Raw genomic sequence first — 21,495 nt, forward strand, 5'->3', positions numbered from 1 at the left:
ATACTCCCCCAACTGCTCCAATTTCACGTTAACCTTGCACTTGTTTTTGCTTTTCTTTGCAGTACTGTGGATTGAACCTAGAGCCTTCACACTGAAGTATATCCCAGGCCCTTTTTGATTTTTAAATTTGGAGACAAGGTCTTGCTAAATTGCCCCAGCTGGGCTTGAACTTGTGGTATTCTTGTCTCAACCTCCCAGAGTGCTGGAATTACAAGCATGCACCACCATACCTGGCTAACCTTGTACATATTGACCAACTTCTCTCTGTCCTTCTCTTCCTATTCTTCTAAGGGTTTTGTAACCACTATTCTACTCTAGTTATTTCCATTTGATTATTACCCAACATAAACCTGAATTAAAACATCACATTGAGGCATGGTGGTGTATGCATGTAATCCCAGCACTCTGTGAAACTTGGGCAAGAAAAATCATATATTCAAACCCAGCCTGAGCAACTTAGCAACTTAGGAGACTCTGTCTCAAAATTAAAAGGAAAAGGGCTGGAGGTGTAACTTCAAGGCCTTGAGTTTGATCCCCAGTACCCACACAAAATCACATTGTATCTCCTAAGTAAGTACAATTATTAGATGTCAATAAAAATATGGAAAAAAGAATATGAGACTATCTGTTACATATAGCTAACTGAACACACACACACACACACCCCACACACACAGATATAAATATATTTTGGTTCCAGGGATGGAACTCAGGGCCTTGCATTTTCGAGGCAGGTGGTAGAACCACTGGGCCAAATCCCCCGCCCTAGGACCTATATTTTAAATTATGATTATTTCTTATATGTAAAACAATTCAACCTCATTAACTTACAACATAAAGAAATATTACATTAATAGATTCAGATGGGTGCAATGATTCTAGTAAATTAAATTTCTCTAATAAAAAAATCTAGAGACTTTAAGTCAGATTAGGAACTGCAACTATTTTCAATTATACACTATTTTGAACAAACAGACTTGCCTTCACAGGATTATACTATATTCTGAATAAGGCACAGTAAACAGAAAATGCTTTGAAATAACAAACTGTCTAATGAGGGATCCTTGGTTTCAATGCTTTTATTCAATTTGAATTCAATTGAGGAAAATTTGTTTTAAGATATAAACTGCATGGGAAAGCAGATGGTAGTTTTGTAGATCTTTTTGTTAATGATTCAGAGGTGATCGCGATAAATGAATTCAGAAAGCAAGAGGAAAGAAAAGTAAAGACAGATGATATAATTACTGAGAAAAAAGGCCATTTAGTAAATTTGAAGAGTATTTGCAGAGTTGATTTTGCAGTGAGTTCACTTTTTTAAATTGTTGTGTGTCAGCAATTTCAAGACTTGGGGAACTCTACAGGATCAAAAACAAAAAAGAGAAACCTGGTCCCTTCTCTTTAACAAATTCACTTCAAGAATAAAAGCAGCGGGGGAGGGACTGCGGAAGGGAGCGGGGGAGGGAGAGGGAGGTTACAGAATGAAAGAAAAATAGATATATCAACTTATTGTTACATGTGGACATTCTTCATCTGTCTTATTCACCCTCCTTTCACCCTTCAGCTCAAAGCCTTAGTATACTTTCACTTAGCTGAGGACCAGGGCAGCCCTTTGTGATGGAAAAAGGAAGGGTTTGAGGTTGAATTCCAGCTCTACCCAGTCAGCTAGGACCTGTGACAAGTTACTTCTCAGTTCTCTGAGTCTCATTTGCCTCCGCTGTAGAAATGACACAATAATACCCATCTCACACGGTTTTTGCAAAGATTAAATGAGACAGAGTACAAAGCATCACATCAAGTGGATGTATAGTAAGTTTAGTTATATAGTAACTTTCTTTCCCTTTCCACAGGAAAAAAAAAATTCTTTTTTGCCTGAACCTGAAACTCATCTTTAACTTTAGGTCAAATCTGCTTTCTTTGTAACCACCTCAATATGGTTTGGATCTTAAATGTCAAAGGCTTGGTCCTCAGCTAAAGGCAATATTGGAAGGAGGTAAACTTGAAGAGGTAGAGCTTCATTGGAGGCAGTCCAGTCGCTGGGGGAGTGCCCCTGAAAGGTATATTGGGTCCCCCCAGCCTTTCCTCTTGCTTTTTCTCACTTCCAGCTGCCATGATGTGAACAGTTTTGTTCCACCACACACTTCCTGCCATAATGTTCGGCCTCAACACATGCCCAAATCGGGGGCGGGGGGGCTGGACAAGAGACCATGGACTGAAACCCCTGAAACTATAAGCCAAAATAACTTTTTCTTCCTTTTAGATTGTTTATCTCAGGTACAGTGGTACTTTGGTTCACGAACTTAATTTGTTCCACAATTTTGGAAGAGATGACCATGTTTGTGTTTGTGTGGGAAAGACAGCCGTGGTCATGTTTGCCATCCAATGCAGAGTTCACAAGCAAAAACAAAATTTTGCCAAATGCTTTTGTTTGTGAACCAAATTATTCACAAACAAAAGCATTCATGAACCAAGGTATCGCTGTATTTTGTGACTTTGTCAGAAAGCTAACACACATCTGGACTTTCATTTGGCATCCTCTGGACTTATTGCTGGGCCAGTATTTCTCAGTGTATGGCAGCCAACTTCAGAAACACCCAGGCTGTTTTTAAAAGTGGAGGTACCCATCCCACATCCCCGATTTGACGATGTGGGGAGCAGAGCAGGGAATCTACTTCTTTAATAAGCTTATCAGGTGACTTTTACTAAAGTCTGGGGACAACTGCTTTAAGCTATCTCTTCAAGTTTCTTGTTGCCTATCTTAAAAGAAGCTTATGAAAAAGTTTACTAACTTTCTTTCCTACCCTCCTCCGCAATTCATTCTCCCGATAGCTCGCAGCTCGCTTGCTTGCTTTCTTGCTTTCTTTCTTTCCCATTTTCATTCTCTCTCCCCAAGCACTTGGGATTGAGCCCAAGACCTTTGGGCCTTTGCATTGAGCTACATCCCTAGGCCTGGGGGTTTTTTGTTTGTTTTTCTTTTCTCTTTCTTTGTTTTCTTTTGCTTTTGAGACAGGGTCTCTCTAAGTCTTGACCTTCTTCATAATTTTCCTGCCTCAGCCTCCCAGAGTGCTAGAATTACCGGTGTGCACTGTGCCATGCCAAGCTCGAAATCTATTCTTTTTTTTTTTTTTTTTTTTTTGTACTAGGAATCAAACTCAGGACCTTGCACTTGTGAGGCAGGCAGCAGAACCACTGAGCTAAATCTCCAGCCCTTGAAATCTGTTCTTAAAGAGAAGTGGAGTGTCAAAGATAGGAAGTCAAGCTCTGCATGAACAGGACTGAGATCAAATACAAGCTTTACCACTCAACAATGGTTTTCTAGGCGTGGTCCATAGAGCAGCACCTGAGGAATTGGGGAATTTGTTTGTTTGTTTGTCATAGTATGGTGGATTTAACCCCTGCTAAACAACTGCTATACCACATCACTGATCTTTTTCATTGTTTATTTTGGGCCTCACTAAATTGCTCAGACTGGCCTTAAACTTGCAATCGTCCTGCAACCCAAGAAGCTGGGATCACAGATATATATCGCCATGTCCTACTTTTGCCTGGAACTTGTTAGTGGTACACCTTCTTGGGCTCCACTCCACTTGAATGGAATTGGCCATCTGTGTCTTAATGAGTTCTCCGGGTGATTCTGATGCACCCTGTGAGAACCACTGCCACCTACTAGCTGGATGACCTTGTGCAGGTTCAAAGCTCTCTGAGCCTTCATTTCCTTATCTATGAAACACTAATAGTACTAACTGTGTAGAGTCGTGACAGTGAAATGGCACAATACATCCGAGAGCTTAGTGCATAGTAAGCACTTAATACCTATCCATTATTATTATTATTTAGCAAACTGTCCTTTCCCTCCATGGATCCTTTTAAGTTTGGGTTGTTTTCTTACAATGGCAAGTGGAAACCACGTAGTTGTATTATCAAAAATGATTCAAGATTTGTCTGCTCAATTAGCCTTATTTTCACTTCCTCCTCATCAACTGGAACAACACTCATCTACCCCCACTTTCTCTGTCTCTGTGCCTTCACTGTTCCTATTGTACCCTCCTGAAATACATTCCCATTTTTCTACCCACAGAGTCTAAATCTTACTTCTCCCCTAAAGGTGCTGTTATGTTCTGTTCCCCTTCTGAAATCTTCCCTGACCTCTTCAGGCCAAGTGAATCCACCCTTGTTGAAATTGTCATCTATCATCTGTGTCACAGGATTTAACCTGTAAGCATATAGATACCTACTACTTGTGATTTTTATTTCCTATCTAATTGTCTTGTCTCTCTAGTTATCATGAAAGCCTGTGGGAGACAGAAATGGTACATTATGGTTCTTTTTAAAATTCTTCACTATCCATCCTCTGCTATATGCTAGGAAGGAATGCATGAACAAACTTCTGTAGGAAAGTACTCTTTTTAAGACATACTCAAAACTTTTTTAAATGACAGACTTTAATGAATAATAATTATAGTAGTTTAGGTTCATAAAGGCCTCCATAGTTTAAAAAGTGCTTTGGTACTTTAAACTGAATCTAGCTGTCACAAAAGCCTTGTGGAGCCAGGAACAGTGGTGCAAGCTTGTAGTCTCGGCTACTCAGAAGGCTGAGGCAGGAGGATCTCAAGTTTAAGGACTGCCTCAGCAACTTAATGGCTTAGCAAGACCCTGTATCCAAAAAATAAGGGGGTGGTACTGGGGATATAGCTCAGTGGTAGAGCACTTGCCTGGCATATGCAAGCCCCTGGGTTCAATGCCCAGTACACACACACAGACACACACACACACACACACACACACACACAGACACACACACATTCTTGTTTTGCATATGAAGAAACATACTCAGCTCTGTTTCATGACTTGCTCAAAGCTATAGAAGTAATAAAGGGTGGAGATAAGGCCCAAACTTGGGTACTCTGCTGCACCTTTTACTTGGCTACTTTGACCAGTCTAGTTTATCACCATTAATGTTTGATGCCTCTACATTCAACTATCTGATTGAAAGCAAGTGCTGCTCAAATAATGACACAACTTTCTGAAACTTGCAATACTGAGACAGGGCCCACTTGTTGAGCAGTAAATGCAGCCTCACCTGGTGTTCCCAAGCGAGCCTGAGCAATGGTCAGTTTCTCATGGGGTGCTTGGCACTGGCAGCTGGTTTCATCTGCAAATGGGGCAGGTGCAGTCAGGGTCTAGAAAGGAAAAAAAAGAAAGGGAATGTAGTCTGATGTATGTCCTCATTTTCCAGCACTATCTTCCCCTGAAGTTTGATTTCTGTTGGCTGTACAGACAGGATTAAAAAGCAACATGTCTGCTGAGTCTCTCAGAGAAATATTGTACTGCTAGAAATCAAGACTGGGCAGTCACTGGACCTCCCCCTCCCCCATTTTGATCGGTGCTACAGAAATAATAAGAGCTTTTCAGTGTCTACCATGTATCAGCTACCAGAGAGGTGCTGTGGATCTGTTATCACTTTTAAGTCTCAAAACACTCTCTGATGGATACGTGCTTCTATCTTTCTAAAGTACAGGATAATCCTATCCCTGTTTCACAGAGAAGGCAACTGAGGCTCAGCAGGATTTTAAAAAATATGCCAAGTCATGCCCTTGGGAAGTCAGGTTGCCCAGCTTTGAACATTTCCACCAACGAGGGCAGTCTTCAAACATTTAGACTCACCCACACCTGGGGTACTGGGCTGAAAGGAACGTCATACTCGGAAGTGTGGCACGACATCTCCTGTATTTCACACACACCAGCCTGGCCAATCACAAACTCTGACGTGTCTTCAGCGCAGAGGGCAAGGTCGTTATCTGGACTCTGGGAGGGCCTAAAAGCACAGCAATTCTGGCGGGCTGCAGATAACTGTTACTGTGGTAGCTTCACCAACCACCAATGGCTGCAGGCCCCGCCCCAGGCAGCTTGGGCTGGGGCTCTGGGGAACGCTCTGAGAAAGATGTAGTCACTTGGAAGCCTGCCCAGGAAGTGGCCCTGCATTTTTTAGTCAGCCTCTTAAAATGAAAACCTCACTCTCTGCAGACAGAGGAAGACAAAGCGAGTGGTGTTTTTGTAAACAGGGTAAATGCAATCCAGACTTGTCCATTTGTGAGCCTTTGAGCCCCTGACATTACCACAGTCACCACGACAGCATTTGGGGTTTTTAAAGCTAAAGTTGACTCGTCACTGTGAATGTTGCTCACAGTGCTGCATGAATCGTTTCTTAGAGATGGAGACAGGTGTTCCTTACCGTGAGAAGATTTTGACCGAGGAGGGACCCATCCATTTGAGCAGAGGCTGTGACCCACATCTGCCATTCATTCATCCAAATATATATATATATCAGGCGCTTCTTTAGAGGCTGAGGCTAAAAGTGGGGTTAAGACCAACCCCTTCCCTGAAGAGCCCCTGGTCTCTGCTGATCCCCAACACCCGTCCCTTTCCCCGTCACAGCACCTTCCCCCCTGGATGTGGGAGACCTGCCCAGTTTTGTTGGGAGACCTCCCAGTTGCCTGAGACTTTCTTAACCCACACCCCCTTCTTCAGGACTCTGGAAGCAAACCAAGGCTTGGGACAAGGATTCGGGGAACTGAAGTCCATTATTAGTTCTTTTTCGGACAAATTAAGGCGACCTTGTAGGCTCTGGGGGACTAGAGTAGCATTTATAATGTGGCAAAGGAGTACAGACTGCCCACAAAACCAGAGTTCAAATCCCCTTCACAGCACTTACTGACTGTATATTTTAGTTTGGTTCTGCTAGTTAAAGGAACTGACACTAAGCTCAAGGGATGAAAGGTTTATTTTAGGGATCCTCTGACAATGAGTCTGCAAAAAAGGAGGAAAGAGGCAGGAAGGTGGCCCCAGAGTGCCAAGCACTCCACATCAATCCTATGATTCTTTCTGCTCACTCTTGTTTACCTGACATCCTTCCGCATTAAAATCTCTGCTGGTTTCTGCTCCCTAGAACTTCAGCTTGAAGCATGGCCTTCTCAGCCTCCCTCACAATTCTGTTCCTACCAACTCACAGCTGCTTTCCATGTTTCCAGTTTCACATTTCTAAGGCAGGACTAGGGTGTAGCTTAGTGGTATTATGCACAATTCCCTGGGTTTGACCTCAGCACTGCAAAAAATTTTTTTTTTCTTACTGCAGAATCTGACTGGCCAGACATCTTTTCAACTCAGGCCACAACCTGGATTGGCTGGAGTTGGGTAAAGCACTCCAGTCCAACAAAGTGTGGCAAGGAAAATTATGAATGGTCCGTCATCACTTTAGCAGGAGCTAGAGATGAGATGAGAAATGTATTTGACTTTGTGTGATCTTAAAAGAAAATTCCTTAACTTATTTGAAGCTCAGCTTCATCTATAAGATGTACAATTATCTTGCAGGGTTGTGAAACAGAGATCATATGTATAACATATCTGATACTCAATAAATTGTAGCTATTATTATTTGTTGGCATTACTCATTGTTATATAACATACATAATAATGCATATTTTGATATAACGATATAAAATGTAGTCACCTATAGAAACAAGCAAACTGTGATGAATGGACTTGAGGGCACAACACAAATGGGTAGCCTTATTTCATATATAGACAGTGAATCTTTTTCATATGATCTAAAATAAATTACTATTTGGAGATCTTTTATGTGCTAGTCACAAAGTTTATTAAAGAGATGAGGTGTTGCCATTTTCCAAGAAAGGTGTATTCGAGAGGGTGTGAAATCTGGTAATTAAAGCAAAGACAGAGGAATTTGTAAAACAACAGTGGTTACTCAAAGTGAAGAAAAGATTGCGTATGCTGTATATTTTGGTCTTAATTATTGCAGCCCAGAAGCAAGAAAAGGGGAGAATGGAAGAGATGAAGGGCAGAGAGAATTCCTGAGCACATGCATGCGCTTGTGTGTGCACAATAAGCGTCTTTAACAGCAGCTGACATGGAAAGGGATTATTTCCTGTTGTACACAAGAAGTGCACTTGGAACGAGGACAATGCAAAATAAATAAGCCACAGCCTTACTTTCCAGAACATTGACTTCCAAAGCAAGGCAGAATAGCTTTTGAGTTGAGAGTGAAACTCTACATTGAGCAAGACCTAGTCAGGGCCAATCAGCCCTGTGACCTGAGGCAATGTTTTCTTATTCAGTCCAAACACCCCAGATTATTATATTTTTAAACCTTCCTTTTTTGGGCTAGATCAAATCACTTCATTTATAAGAAATTCTATGCTCTTCAAGTTCTACCTCTTCCACATAAACAGGCAGATTAAGCTCAGACCAACTGAGAATAAGAGGGGCAAGGACCGGGTCCACCTGCTGCCAGGTTATCTAGAAGCCTGCGGGGCACCAAGGCCACCACCTATTCCTCACCATTTGCCAAAGCTGGAAGTTTCCAAGGTTACTCTGCTCTACGCACTGCAGAAGATACAGGCTGGGGCCCAGTAACGCAACAGCTAAATCTCAAGCTCCTACTTAGTACCGTGTTATCTATCTAACTTTAAATGTAATTGCTTATTTAACTTTTATCACAACTCCACCTGGTAGGCAATATTTCCGCTGAATTGTACAGGACCTGTCTCCCACAGTGACACCAATTGCTGGCAAGAAGCCATAGCAACTGGTACAGTCCTCAGATTCAGGCGCCATTTTGGCTCCCTGTGAATGAAAGAAACACTCAGGATTCTCAGACAATTAGGACGGAGAGACCTCCGAGAAGAGATGCTGAAATTCCTAGTAACTAGAGAAGGGGGAACCAAAGGAAACAATTAATTGAGGAAATAAAAGCAAGTTACCATGTTTTCACGCAGATTTAGTGAAATGGGTCAAATGAAGTACATGTAGTTACTGGCAAGTTTCAGCCTCTTCACCACCCAGATATTCGGAGGGTAGATAAATAAAAGAGGGAAATAATAAAGGAATAAACAGAATTGGCTGTGGATCAGCAATCTTCCAAAGTGAAGGCAGCCCTTTTAGAATGGGAGAAGGTATTAGTTTCAAAAGGCATACTCAATTTTCAATAATTTCATGTTTAGAATGAAAGCCTTATTCTTTTTGACATGCAAATTATAGAAACTGAGCCTCTGGACTGGTGGGGATCATCAGGGGATAGAATATTTCCCCCTCAGAGTCAGATCTCAAACTCAAGCTTGAAAAAGTATATAAAATTTGTGCTTAGCAGGAGAGTGAGGATTTTAAAGGTTTAAGAAGCCCTGGACCTCACATATGCAAGACAGACTTGAAGCCAGGTCATGATAAAACTTCTTTCTACTTGCCGGGTGTGGTGTCACACGCCTGTAATCCCAGCACTCGAGAGGCTGAGGCAGGAGGATCTCTGTGAGTTCAAGAGCAGCCTGGGCTACATAGTGAGTTCCAGGTCAGTCTCAACTACGTAGTGAGACCCTGTCTCAATCTTAAAAAAAAAAAAAAAAAGACAAAAAAATCTTCTTTCTACTTAATTTGGGAGCTCAGGAAAACAGTCATTGCATGTGAATTTGTTGCCTATTTATCAGGCAAATTCAGGTTATGTAAAGTGTATGATTACAATATCATACCAAGCCATATTCCCAACAGGCTTTATTTTATACTAGGGAGTTGACTCAGGACCTTCACACTGAGCTAAATCCCCGGCCTCCTCCTGTTTTTTTGTTTGTTTTTGTTTTGTTTTTGCCAAGTTGTCACTGTTACTAAATTGCCCAAGCTGAGCTCAAACTTGCCATCCTCCTGCCTCTGCCTCCCAGAATGCTGGGATTACAGGTGTGTGCCACCACATCTGGCTCCACCATGCTTTTGTTTTGTTTGGTTTTGGTTTTTTTGGTACTGGGAATTGAACTCGGGTCCTTGCACCTCCGAGGCAAGTGGAACCACTGAGCTAAATCCCCGGCTCCACCATGCTTTTTAAAGGGAAAGACATTATATATGTTGGGCATTTCATTGCAGAATCTCTTCAGTTAGATATTGTCAAATATTTACTCAAAGCAAAAGCTATTAGGTACCATATAAAATATGCAATGTAACTATTACTTGAGCACAAAAAATGGCTGATAGAACCTGTACTTAGACAACATGCATCACTGACTGATGACGACTAGGCCAATTGAAACCAAAAATTGAGAATTACAGGAAGACATCAGTTAGTATGTTCAAAGGAAGGAGGAGTGTTTTGAGGGGGGATTCATGGTAATGTGACTTTTATTGTAGTAAAGTTTTAAAACCTAAGTGCATTTTTTGATCACTCTTTGTGTATCACTTCTTGTCCTGATGGGGAATGATTTCTAAGATATTTCATTGAATGCACAAAGCAAGCCCCAAAACGAGATGTATGCATGTTATACAGTATGAGGCCACTTACAATAAAAAGAGAGGGAGAAACCAGGAGTGGTGGCACATGTCTATAAATCCAGGACTCTGGGAGCCTGAAGTAGGAGGATCTCAGTTTCGAGCCCAGACTGGGCAACTTAGTGGCTTAGTGAGATATTATCTCAAACTAAAAATAAAAAAGGGCTAGGGGTGCAGCTCAGTGAAACCCCATTACCATGGGAGGGGGGTAATTATGTAGAAATAGCTTAGAACTGTGCTAATATGGCAGCCATAGTCAACATGTGGCTATTTAAATTCAAATTATAATTGATTAAAATTGAAGTGTAAAACAGTTTCTAGTCACACTAGTCAGGTTTCAGGTGCTCAATAACCGTGTCTGGCCAGTGGATACTATATGGACAGTGCTGAAAAAGGACATTTATATCATCACAGGAGTTCTGGACAGCACCAGCCCAGAAGGCTAAACTTTTAATTGGGATAAATTACCTCTGAGGAAGGAAATGGTATTTGGAGGGCTGAGATAAAAGCTTGTTTTTTCCATATGTCTGTTATTTTGCCTTATTTTACAATGAGAACACATTCATGTAATATAAGCCATGTAAATATAAATGTAAAGGAATATTCCTCTCCTGTGAATTCAGAGTTCCAGGAAATTTAATCCAGGCTTAGGTATCCTGAGTGTGTGTGTGTGTGTGTGTGTGTGTGTGTGTGTGTACGGGGTATAATTATGAGTATTTTGAAAAATAGCAACATATGCAATGTTTAGAACTCATTTGAGCTTTTTAAAATTTTTAAATTGCTCTCACAATACCTACCTATTATTCATTTTGTCAGCACCTAACAAATAGTACCTGAGTACTTGTGTGTCAGGCAGTGTTCTAGCTTCTAAGGGTATATGAGGAAACAAAGAGGACAAACTATCCTGCCCTCCTAACACTTAAGGATGATAAAACAACAAAAAAGAATGTGAAATATGTAGTATGTTAAAAGGCGATTAAGTACTATAGGAAAAATTAAAGCAAAGATGAGGAGAAAGAGTGAGGGATAGAACTGTAAATACAGTAGTTGAAGTTGACATATGTGTAAATGTATAAAGGCTCTACTGAGCCATATGGAGAAAACTCTGGAGAAAGGGCATTCTGAGCAGAGAAAACAGCAAGTGCACAGGGCCTGAGGCAGAAGTGTGTCTGGTTCTTGCAGGAATAACTAGAAGGCCAGTGTCCTTGGAAGAAGCAAGCAAAAAGGAAAACTAGTATGAGATGTAGCCAAAACACGAGGTAGGAAGAAATAGATAGGAGAGGGCAAGGCATGGGACTTTTAGGGTGCTTCTAAGGACTGTTTTTTGGTCTAGGGAGATGAAAGCCATAAAGAGTTTTGAAGCAGCCATGGTCTGATCTGACTTCACTTTAACAGTACTATCGGGCTGATGTGGTAAGAATAAACTATAAGAGGTCCGCTGAGATATCTGGTATAACACTCAAGCCAAAACAATGTAGAGGCTGGAGTGGAGCAGTGAAGGTGGTGAGAAGCTGCAGGTATAGCTCAGCAATGGAGTACTTGCCTTGCACACATGGAGTCCTAGGTTTGAAACACAGCCCCACTTATTTTTTCTTTTTTCGGTACCGGGGTTCGAACTCAGGTCCTTGTGCTTGCAAGGCAGGCACCAGAACCACTGAGCTAAATCTTCAGCCTGAAGCCCCACTTTAAAAAAAAAGTACTAGCCAAGTGTGGTGGTGCATGCCTATGATCCCAGCACTCTGGGAGGCTGAGGCAGGAGGATTGCCATGAGTTTCAGACCAGCCTGGGCTACATATGAGCTCAAGGAAGTAGTATTCAGATTCAGGATAGATTTGGGGTAAGTAAAATTTAAATTGTACTGGAAGTAGAGTATGAATGAATAAGAGGAGTCAAGATGATTGCAAAATAACCAGCCTGAAGAACCTGAAAGACAGTGTTGCCATTCCGTAGGATGCAGAAGACACGGGAAGAGCAGGTCTAGGGTGGGAGGAGCAGGGTGGAGAGCACAAGAATTCTCTTCTAGCCAGGTATGGGGACACATACCTTTTCTCTCAGCACTCTGTGTGGCTGAGGCAGCAAGATATCAAGTTCAAGCTCACTTTGGGTAACAACAACTTGGTGAGACGGCCTCTCATTAAAAACTAAAAAGGGCCGGATATGTCGCTCACTGCAGAGTCCTTGGGTTCAATCCCCAGGACCCACAAAAAGAAACAACTGTTCTCATTCATTGGGTTTGACATGCCTGTAAGCTAGCCAAGAGAAGATGTCAGGAGAACAGTCGGGTGTACAAGTCTGGAGTTTGGAAGAGAAGACTAAGCTAGAGATATGAGTTTAGACGCTGACAAAAACAAGTGATACTTAAAGTGAACTAAATTCACTCATCCAGCTAAGGGTGTGAGCACACGAAGAGGAGAGGCCCAGGTGGTTAGATGAGAGTTCGTGTATTTATGCTCCTTCTCTCCCCGCTATCATGGCATCTCCAGGAAGGCAAGGACTTGATCTATCATATTTATGGCTGTATTTCTACTCCCAGGAGCAGTATCTGGCACGTAAAAGGTCCTCAATAAACATTTGTTGAATGGAGCTAGAGAAAGAATGGTTATTGATAAAGATAAAAATAGCCTTTAAACACAATAAGAAAATACATTTACCAGTGTTTTAGATTTTCTCATCATCCTAATACAATGTATGGAAAAATTGAGAGAGGAAAACAAAAGTCATCAATAATTCTATTTCCTGGAGACAATTTTTGTTAATACTTTCTATATTTGATTTCAGTCTTTTTGATATGTCATACATATATGTCAGCAACTTTGGAGTCTTATTGCATAGACCTTTTTCATTCAATATAACATGATTATATGATTACATAATTTAAATAGCTTTCAACCTCACTAATTTTGAGAACTGTAAAACATTCCACTGAATAGAAAACTCATAATATGAAAACTTCTCTATTGTTGAATATTAAATTATTTCTATTTTACTAAAGTAGATAACATTTTAAACATAATTCTGAACCTCTCATTATTTCCTAGGATAGATGCCTAGAAGTTGAATTACTTAGATCAGGGTTATGAATATTTTAAAAATAAACATTTGAAGAACATTTTAACATGTATTGGTAAATTAACTTCTACAAAAGCTGTATCATTTATACTCACATTACAATGTATGAAAGCACCTATCTTGCTGCCACCTCACTGGCAATGTATATTATCTTTGTCAATTTTATAGACCAAAAAAATGGCATCACACTGTTTCAATTTGCATTATTTTGATTACAAGAAAGGTGGAACATTTTTCAAATGTTTATTAGTCATTTGTAGTTTCTTCTGAGAATAATCTGTCCGTTCCCCATTTTTCTATTGTTGGAAGTATTTTGAAGTTAGTTCAAAGCAAAACAATAGCACAGTTAAAAGATTATCTGGACTATCTTTTTAAAAATACGTTTTCTATCTTTATTCAGAATTCCCTCATCTGAATTCCATTTTTTAAAACCAGTGCGTGAATACCTGCATCTAGGTCATGCCAATAATTACTGCTCTTCTGGAGATCCAGTATCTGAATTTTTAATATGTCCTGGGATGCAGGCTTCTTTAAAGCACTAGGCACCCATAAACCATAACTCCCTGCAATGTGGCTACTGCTGAAACCCTGCAACAGCAAATTTCAAATAGCTAGGAGACTCTAGTACTATAAATAAGACCACGTTTCACTAATTCTAAAGTGATTTTCTCCCTCATATTTTAACAGCTCTGAGATTGAGAGGAGTAAGTCGTACAATAAATATTGTCTTAAAATAAGTGGTGGCCAGGGCTGGAGATTTAGCTCAGTGGCACAGCACTTGCCTGGCAAGTATGAGGTCCTGAGTTTGATCCCTGGTACCAAAAAAAAAAAAATTGAGAGTGACCATCTTTTCACCTCTGAAATGAAAGTGCAACCTACAATTAATAGTATCTTAGATTCATGAAATGCAGGGATGTTATTACTAAGAGAAAATACTCTTTACTTTCAGATAAAAAGTTCCATACCCCAAAGCATTTCTCTTAGGTAACTGAGCCTAAGGAGTTTAAAACAAACATCAACAACTATCATATTCATGTACCACCTTCCTCCCCCCACTAAAAAAAACTTGAAGTCACTTAAAAAGAGTAATATTTGAAAGTTTAAAATAATAACTGAGATCTGGGGTAAAGGAGGAAATATGGGTTGTTGTTTTTTTAATCCAAGGTTGAAATGAGCATAGAGAAGTACATGTCATGGTCCTCAACATTTCGGAGAGGTAGACCACAGACATGGCTTTAACTCCCACCAGTCATAGCAAAGAAGAGAATAAAGTCAATATTGTCCTTAAGCAAGAAACAAAACAGTGGTTGAGGAAAAACACAGACCTTTCTGATGCACATTCTGGAAAGGGCATGCTGGGTGACACTGTAGCAATATTTACATGTTTGACAATAATCCCCTGATAAAGCCAGTCTCTTTTTCCATATTTGTTTTTATAGTGCCCTCCTTGCAAGGCAGAGCCCCCAAAACAACAACAACAAAAAAACATTTCTACAAGGGGCCAACATTGCAGTCTGAAACTGCAATTCTTTCTCCCTGATAGCCAAATGTAAGGGCAAGATTAAGAATATCTAGACCTGTGGACTGATTGATTAATTTTGGCTTTTTGAGACTGTCTCATTGTTTCTGAGACTGTTCAGGCTGTCCTTGAACTCACTATGTAGCCCAGGCTAGGTTTAAACTTGTGATCTTCCTGCCTGAGTATCTTGAGTGCTGAAACGATAGGCGTGCACCACCACTCCTGGCTTAGTCCACTGATTTCTTATGTGGGATGGGCAAGACAATTCACTGGAGAGAAACACTTATGCTTATATTTATTTCCATGTCAAAAATCAAGAAAGGAAGCATTACTAAGATTTAATTCCAATACATGGATTTACACTGGCACGCATCTCTGTCACCACAAAGCCTATGAGGTGTCCTAAAGGGACGGTACAAATTGGGTGGCCTGGAGAGCCTGACATTTTCATTTGCCTTCAGCTTATTGCACTATCTTGCAGTTCACCTGAACCGTAAAAATGTCTTTGTGGATTATATTTAGTTTTAACTAAACTGGAGCTCACAAGATCAGCAGGTAGCTTAAAACATTTTCTGCAATGAAATAGGGAAACAAAGATAACACAAACACAAGAACACAAATGAGCAATAAGAAATTAACAGAGCTGGTCCTTTTACTCCCTGTGCAAGTTCTATATCAGCTACATTGTCAGGTATGAGCAGTGACAACCTAATCTCATCTGACAAGACAGCCGAATCGAAAATTATCATGCAGAAGACTATTAGAAATATCAGCCACCATTAGCATTAAACTTCACCGTGAGCATACATTGTACCTTGAGATATTAGCTAATGATGGTATGAAGCTATTATAATTATCATGATACTCTAAAATGAAGCACCCAGAACATGAATATAAACCTCTATGATTGTTTCGTTTCAATGTTTTGATCTTTCAAGTCATGTGATATTCAATGTAGTACTTCACAAAATATTGTTAAAGGTAAAGATGTTGAGAAGCCTTTTTTGAGCTTCCCATGATTCAACAGAGAAAAAATCAGTCCCATACCACTGCGAAAACATCTGCTCTACATGCCACAGGAAAACTAGCTGCTCTAATGTGTAAGAAAGAATTGATGTCAAACTAAAGTGCATTCCTTTGTCAGCAAATATATTTAGGAGACATATAGAAAACATTGCTGAAGACTAGAAGAAACAAGCATTAGAATAGATTATGCAGTGTAGGAGGTTTGCGATACTGTTGGATGGAAGTACAGATATTTCTAACATGTTTCAAGTTGAAGTATTTGCTAGATTCTATTTCAATAATAAAAGTCCTTTATTCTGAGCCACTAAAGCAAAAATGTTTCAAGAAAGATACATTCTGCAAAACAGCTGACTTCTTTAACAAAGACAATATTTTATGGGAAAATAATATAATTACCAATAAGGTGGCTGATTTGCCCTGGGACCTCTGAACTCCCACCTATTTGAGAAGTGCCTTTCTGTCTTCTTTTCTGGACCCTTTCTATATTGGCTCCCTAAATGTTGTTCCTCAGGGTTCCATCCTGGAAGATTGTGAGGTAAAGTAAATTAATTTAACCAGATTTCATTTGTTATGCATATTTTAGCCAATGAATCTTTCCATAAGATTGTCCAACCTATTTTTATACCAAATGAATAAAAACCAAATGATGATGAGGGGTAGGGTAGCCTTGACTTTTGTTAGGAGCATCAGGTGAAAGGAAGATGTAAAGGGGATTCTAATAGAATTAATCACATCTCTTCTGTTTTTCTCTCTCTAAGAAGCTGGTAGGATGGCTCTAGAATTAGTCCTGTAGAAAAGTGACCCTGAGAAACTCTTGCTAATTGCTGTCACTCATTTCCTTCTGAGTAAAGAAAATGAAGAATATAAATTGGGGACCATAGATTTTTTTTTTCGATACCAGGGATCAAACTCAGGACCTTGCACTTGCAAGGCAGGTGGCAGAACCACTGAGCTAAATCCCCGGTCCTGGGGACGAGGGATTTTAATTCCCAGATTACCTCATAGAGCTGGACCAGTCCTAGAAATAAGCAAAATTCAGTTCAAGGGCTCAACTAGGCTCCTTTGAGAGCTGAATATACCGGCCACTTGAGGGATTGAGCACATCAAACTTCTGTTAGCAGCTAGGAGCTACAACTTTAAATCTGCTCACACTCCACTCTTTAGTGTTACCTGTTGGATCAGTAGAACTACCTGGAAATGGGAACTATGTGATAGAGCACATTCTTTCTCTATTACTATGGTCAGAGACTCTCCAAACTTGTATTAAAGAATAATATAGAAAAGTAAACATATCCTAAGTGCGTGGCTCAATGAACTTTCACAAACAGTACATGTAACACCCAGATCAAGTAAACCAACCGCTGCCAACATTCATCCTATGTTTCCACCACTATGCTGACTTCTAACACTATAGGGAAGTCTGCCTGCTCTATTTTATAGAAACAGAATCATGTAGTAATTATTATTTTATGTCTGGCTTCTTTCATCCAATGTTATGTTTGTGAAATGTGTCAACATTCTTTCAGGTGGTTGTACAGTCTTCATTCATACTGCTATATAGCATAATTTATCCATTCCTTTTGAGCGAGGCATTCAGGTAGTTTCCAGTTTGGAGTAATTATGAATAATGCTGCTACAAACATCCTTTTATTAGTTTTTGGTGGCCATATGTACATATTTCCTAGGAGTGTAACTGCTCAGCTAAAAATATTTACATTTCTAATTTTACTGCGAACAGCCTGGACATCTGATCTGCTTCTACTCCTGGTCTTGGAAGCAGAAGATGTGAGACGGGAAGGCTAAATACAGCATAGCTCACAGCTTGCTTCTGAATAACCTGAGGGCTTGAGCAGGTGACTCTGTGCTCACTGATGTTTAAAGACTATGTGTAGTAGAAACTGGGGAGTTTAGAAGTTAGACAGAGCTCATTTTAAATCTCAGCTTAATTGGCCAGTATCTGATCCTGGGGAAATTATTCTTGACTTCCTTACTGTACTTATAACATGGGGCATGATAATTCTTTTTTCATTGGTCTGCAGCCTATTGAAATGTGATAACACGTACAGAAAATTTAACACATTGCCCAACACAGTTTGCACTATGAATGGTTATTCCATTCCCCCAACTTGCCCACAGAGAAAAGTGAGTGAGGCCTCTAGCCTTGAACCTCGTGTAGAACAATTACCATATAACTAAACAATTTGAAGGTACAATAAAATTTATTATTAGGTGACTGTGCCCACAGTCAATATTAGGCACACTTAGAAATGAAGCACAGAAGCCTGAGTGTACCAGGAATGGGCTTTCAACATTATTTGGTTGGCAATAAACTGTACACATCATTCATGATGTTTCTATTAACCTATTATTGTTGTTGTTATTTTTCTTAAATGCCAGTTTAAATAACCCTCAGCGTCCTTTTACACTGATGTCAGGTTCAGCGTGCATGAATTACTGAGTGGAAAACAAAAACACCAAGTCAAAGACTTTGGCGGGAGGGAGGAGATTATATGAAAATGAATCCTGCTCAATAGGCTAGCCCTGTGCAGCCCTGCACATTATTACACAGGCACACACTACCAGGGCTCGCTGCTTTATTTTCTAATCACTGTGTTTTCAAGTCTGCCTTCAAGATCGTTGAGTGCTAAACTGTCTTTTTATCCCCAAGCAAGGTCAGCTTCCCCAGCCTCCCATACAACCTGGTTCATGCTGTGATAAAGAGGAAAGTAAGAATGTTAAAACAATAATACTATGGTCTGAGGCCTGCAACGGGTAATCAGACCCTAGCAAGGTAGAGGCTGTTACCTGGGAGATTATTGGAAGAAAATAGGCCTAGCTTGCAATGACTTGGTTTGTTTCTCCTTTTCATCCTGCCCCCAGTGGTCAGACAGAATAACTCTTTTTCTGCCTTTATTTCCCTAAGGGTCATGGAGAAGTTTCGTGTAAGTACCAGCTGAAGACACAAGAGTTCCTAGGAGTATGGCCTGCCCCACTGCCAGGCTTTAACCCCAAGTATTGAGTTTAGATGGACAGTATCTGTTAAGACAGTCCCCTCTAGTTCAACATCATCCTACCATGTCTCAAAGAAACCCCATGTTTCAGACTTCAGCATTATAAAATAGATAAATGAGGAGACCATTGTTCACACTAAGAAAAGATTCAATATGGGTTTCTTTAAACAATGAATAGAGCATTCTGAATAAAATTCAGAATACATTCAATAATTTTGAGAAAGCGCCTAAACAATAAAGTAGAAAACAGTAGAAGAGGTTTGTACAGCACTACTGCGAAATTCTCATGTGCTTTATGAACATTTGCTATTCATATTTAGCCAATGAGCCTTTCTATAAGATTGTTCAAACTATTTTTATACCAAATGAATAAAAGCCAAATGAAGTTGAGGAGTTGGGTAGCCCTGACTTTTGCTAGGAGCATTAGGTCAAACAGAGAATAGTAGGATAGACCATGTTCCATGGTGATAGAAGTAAGAATCACAGTCTAGAACCAGACATCACCCATAGTGAGTGATGGAATTAGTCCAAAAAAGAAAAGTGATTTGCTAGAGTCCATACAAGAATTCAATGACAAAACAGTGTGGAATGAGTCTGCAGGCTCTAGAGAGATCAAGTATAGACCTATTTGTCTCACTTGCTTCCTGACCCTTTTCCTGTGCGCCAGTCCGGGTCCCCTGGGCAGTTCTGGATTTGCCTTGATGGGAGTCCCAGAAATCACAAGGAAGCAGATCCACTTGCTCTCACAACTCCACCTCATCAGGAACCAGCCCAGCCTGTCCATTTCTTCTTGCTTCCAGCCTGGCAGCCTCAGGAAAGAACTCAATGTCTGGAACTGCCAAATCTAAGCCACCATGACTTTGCTACTGTTATATAGATAAAACACAAGCTATCAGGTAAGCGGGGCCTTCAAATTTTCATACCCTTCGTCTTATAACTTATTCTTACCCAAACCATCTGTGCCAGCATCCTCATCGCCACAGTGGGAGAGGCATCTCTTTTCCTGCCTGAAGCAAATCAGTCCTTTCACACATGCACTAAGGCCCAGTCCCTCATCAGTTGTCCCAGCCTCTTTCACCCTCTCCTTCTTCCACTGGCCTTTTTCATTTATATTTAAGTGCAAGTTGCTACCATTAAAAACGTTAGCCTCTTGGGTGAATGGAAAGAAAAGATGGAGGGAAGAAAGACAGAAAGCTAACCTCCTGACCCTCAACTCTGTTTTACCCATGGCTGAACACTATCCATTCTTTTTGTTTACCCTCTCAGTTAAGCTTCCATTATCCACCTTCTCCCCCAGCTGTTACCTAGCCTCTATTCCCGCTATCCAATCCAAAATTCTTTTTTTTTTTTTTGAGACAAAGTCTCACTATGTAGTTCAGGCTATCCTTGTATTCATTATATAGTCCAGGCTGGCCTTGAACTCATGGTGATCTTCCTTCCTCAGCCTCCTAGGTTCTGGGATTACCCAGCATGGCACCACTATGCCAGGGCCCTTCTTTCTTTGTATCTCAGTTGATCTTTCTGCTGCTTTTCCTTCTATTGAACATTCTTTCCATGGAACTTACCCTATTCTTGAACCCCTGACCTCCAAGCCATTTGAAAAATAACCTCTCTCTTCTTTTCATGTTCCCTCCTCTCTTGACTCTTTAAATGATCCTCATCAGCATTCCATCCTGAAAAGATTCTAGAATACAGTAGATTAACCAGATTCCATGAAGAAAGCACATGTAAAGGGGGTTCCAATAGCTCTAATTCCAACTCTCTATTGTCCTCCTCTAGGAGTCTGACAGGACAGCTCGAGTTCAGTTTCTTTCTAGAATTAGCCCTGTGGTGGGATTATCCCGAGGCAGTCTTCCTGCTAATCATTTCACTCCACTTTCCTCTCAGTCTAGAAAGTGACTCAATTTCACTCTCAGCAATGTCATATCCATCTCCTCCATCCTGCTCTCTCCCGTATCTACGCCTCCAGTTCCGAACTCTCTCTGGAGTTTCAGAACCAAACATTAACGAGACACCTTCAAGTGCAAGTCTCCATGGTGTCACCAACATCACTTTCACAAACCTTCCTCTCCAGGTCCTCCCATTTTGGTGATGACTCCCATTGCTGGAGCCAGAAAACTGAGCCTTCCCTTACCCTGCCCTGCCTTCAGAAGCAATATCAAAAAGGGGTATTTACCCCCTTAACATCTCCATGTCCATCCAAAACTCTCCTTCCTACTTCCAGCTAGAACTTCAAACTTCTTAACTCATCTAGATTCCCACAACAGCCTCCTCACTGAAACTGAAGAGGGTAGCATAACATATAGAGGTGTGACATATGAAGTAAAGCAATGTTTGGTTTTAATTGTAGAAGCAATATCAAAAAGGGGTATTTACCCCCTTAACATCTCCATGTCCATCCAAAACTCTCCTTCCTACTTCCAGCTAGAACTTCAAACTTCTTAACTCATCTAGATTCCCACAACAGCCTCCTCACTGAAACTGAAGAGGGTAGCATAACATATAGAGGTGTGACATATGAAGTAAAGCAATGTTTGGTTTTAATTGTGACTA

The 21,495-nt window shown here is 40.5% G+C and overlaps 1 protein-coding gene across 7 annotated transcripts in view; it reads right to left on the minus strand.

Annotated features, from left to right (window-relative positions):
- Pcyt1b (phosphate cytidylyltransferase 1, choline, beta) overlaps positions 1–21,495 on the minus strand; it is a 103,234-nt gene that overhangs the window by 51,097 nt on the left and 30,642 nt on the right. For 3 of the 7 annotated variants that reach the window (XM_010607159.3, XM_010607157.3, XM_033760315.1), the window contains exon 2: positions 5,078–5,177. In XM_010607159.3, the coding sequence (XP_010605461.1) occupies positions 5,078–5,177 (100 nt within the window). Of the gene's footprint in view, positions 1–5,077; positions 5,178–5,661; positions 6,057–6,229; positions 6,305–20,507; positions 20,583–21,495 lie in introns of those variants that run through there. The other 4 variants (XM_010607160.2, XM_010607158.3, XM_010607162.3 and 1 more) reach the window with 4 other exon arrangements.

The sequence above is a fragment of the Fukomys damarensis genome, unplaced genomic scaffold (assembly GCF_012274545.1).
Source record: "Fukomys damarensis isolate Sample0158 unplaced genomic scaffold, DMR_v1.0_HiC HiC_scaffold_39, whole genome shotgun sequence".
Lineage (NCBI taxonomy): Eukaryota > Metazoa > Chordata > Mammalia > Rodentia > Bathyergidae > Fukomys > Fukomys damarensis.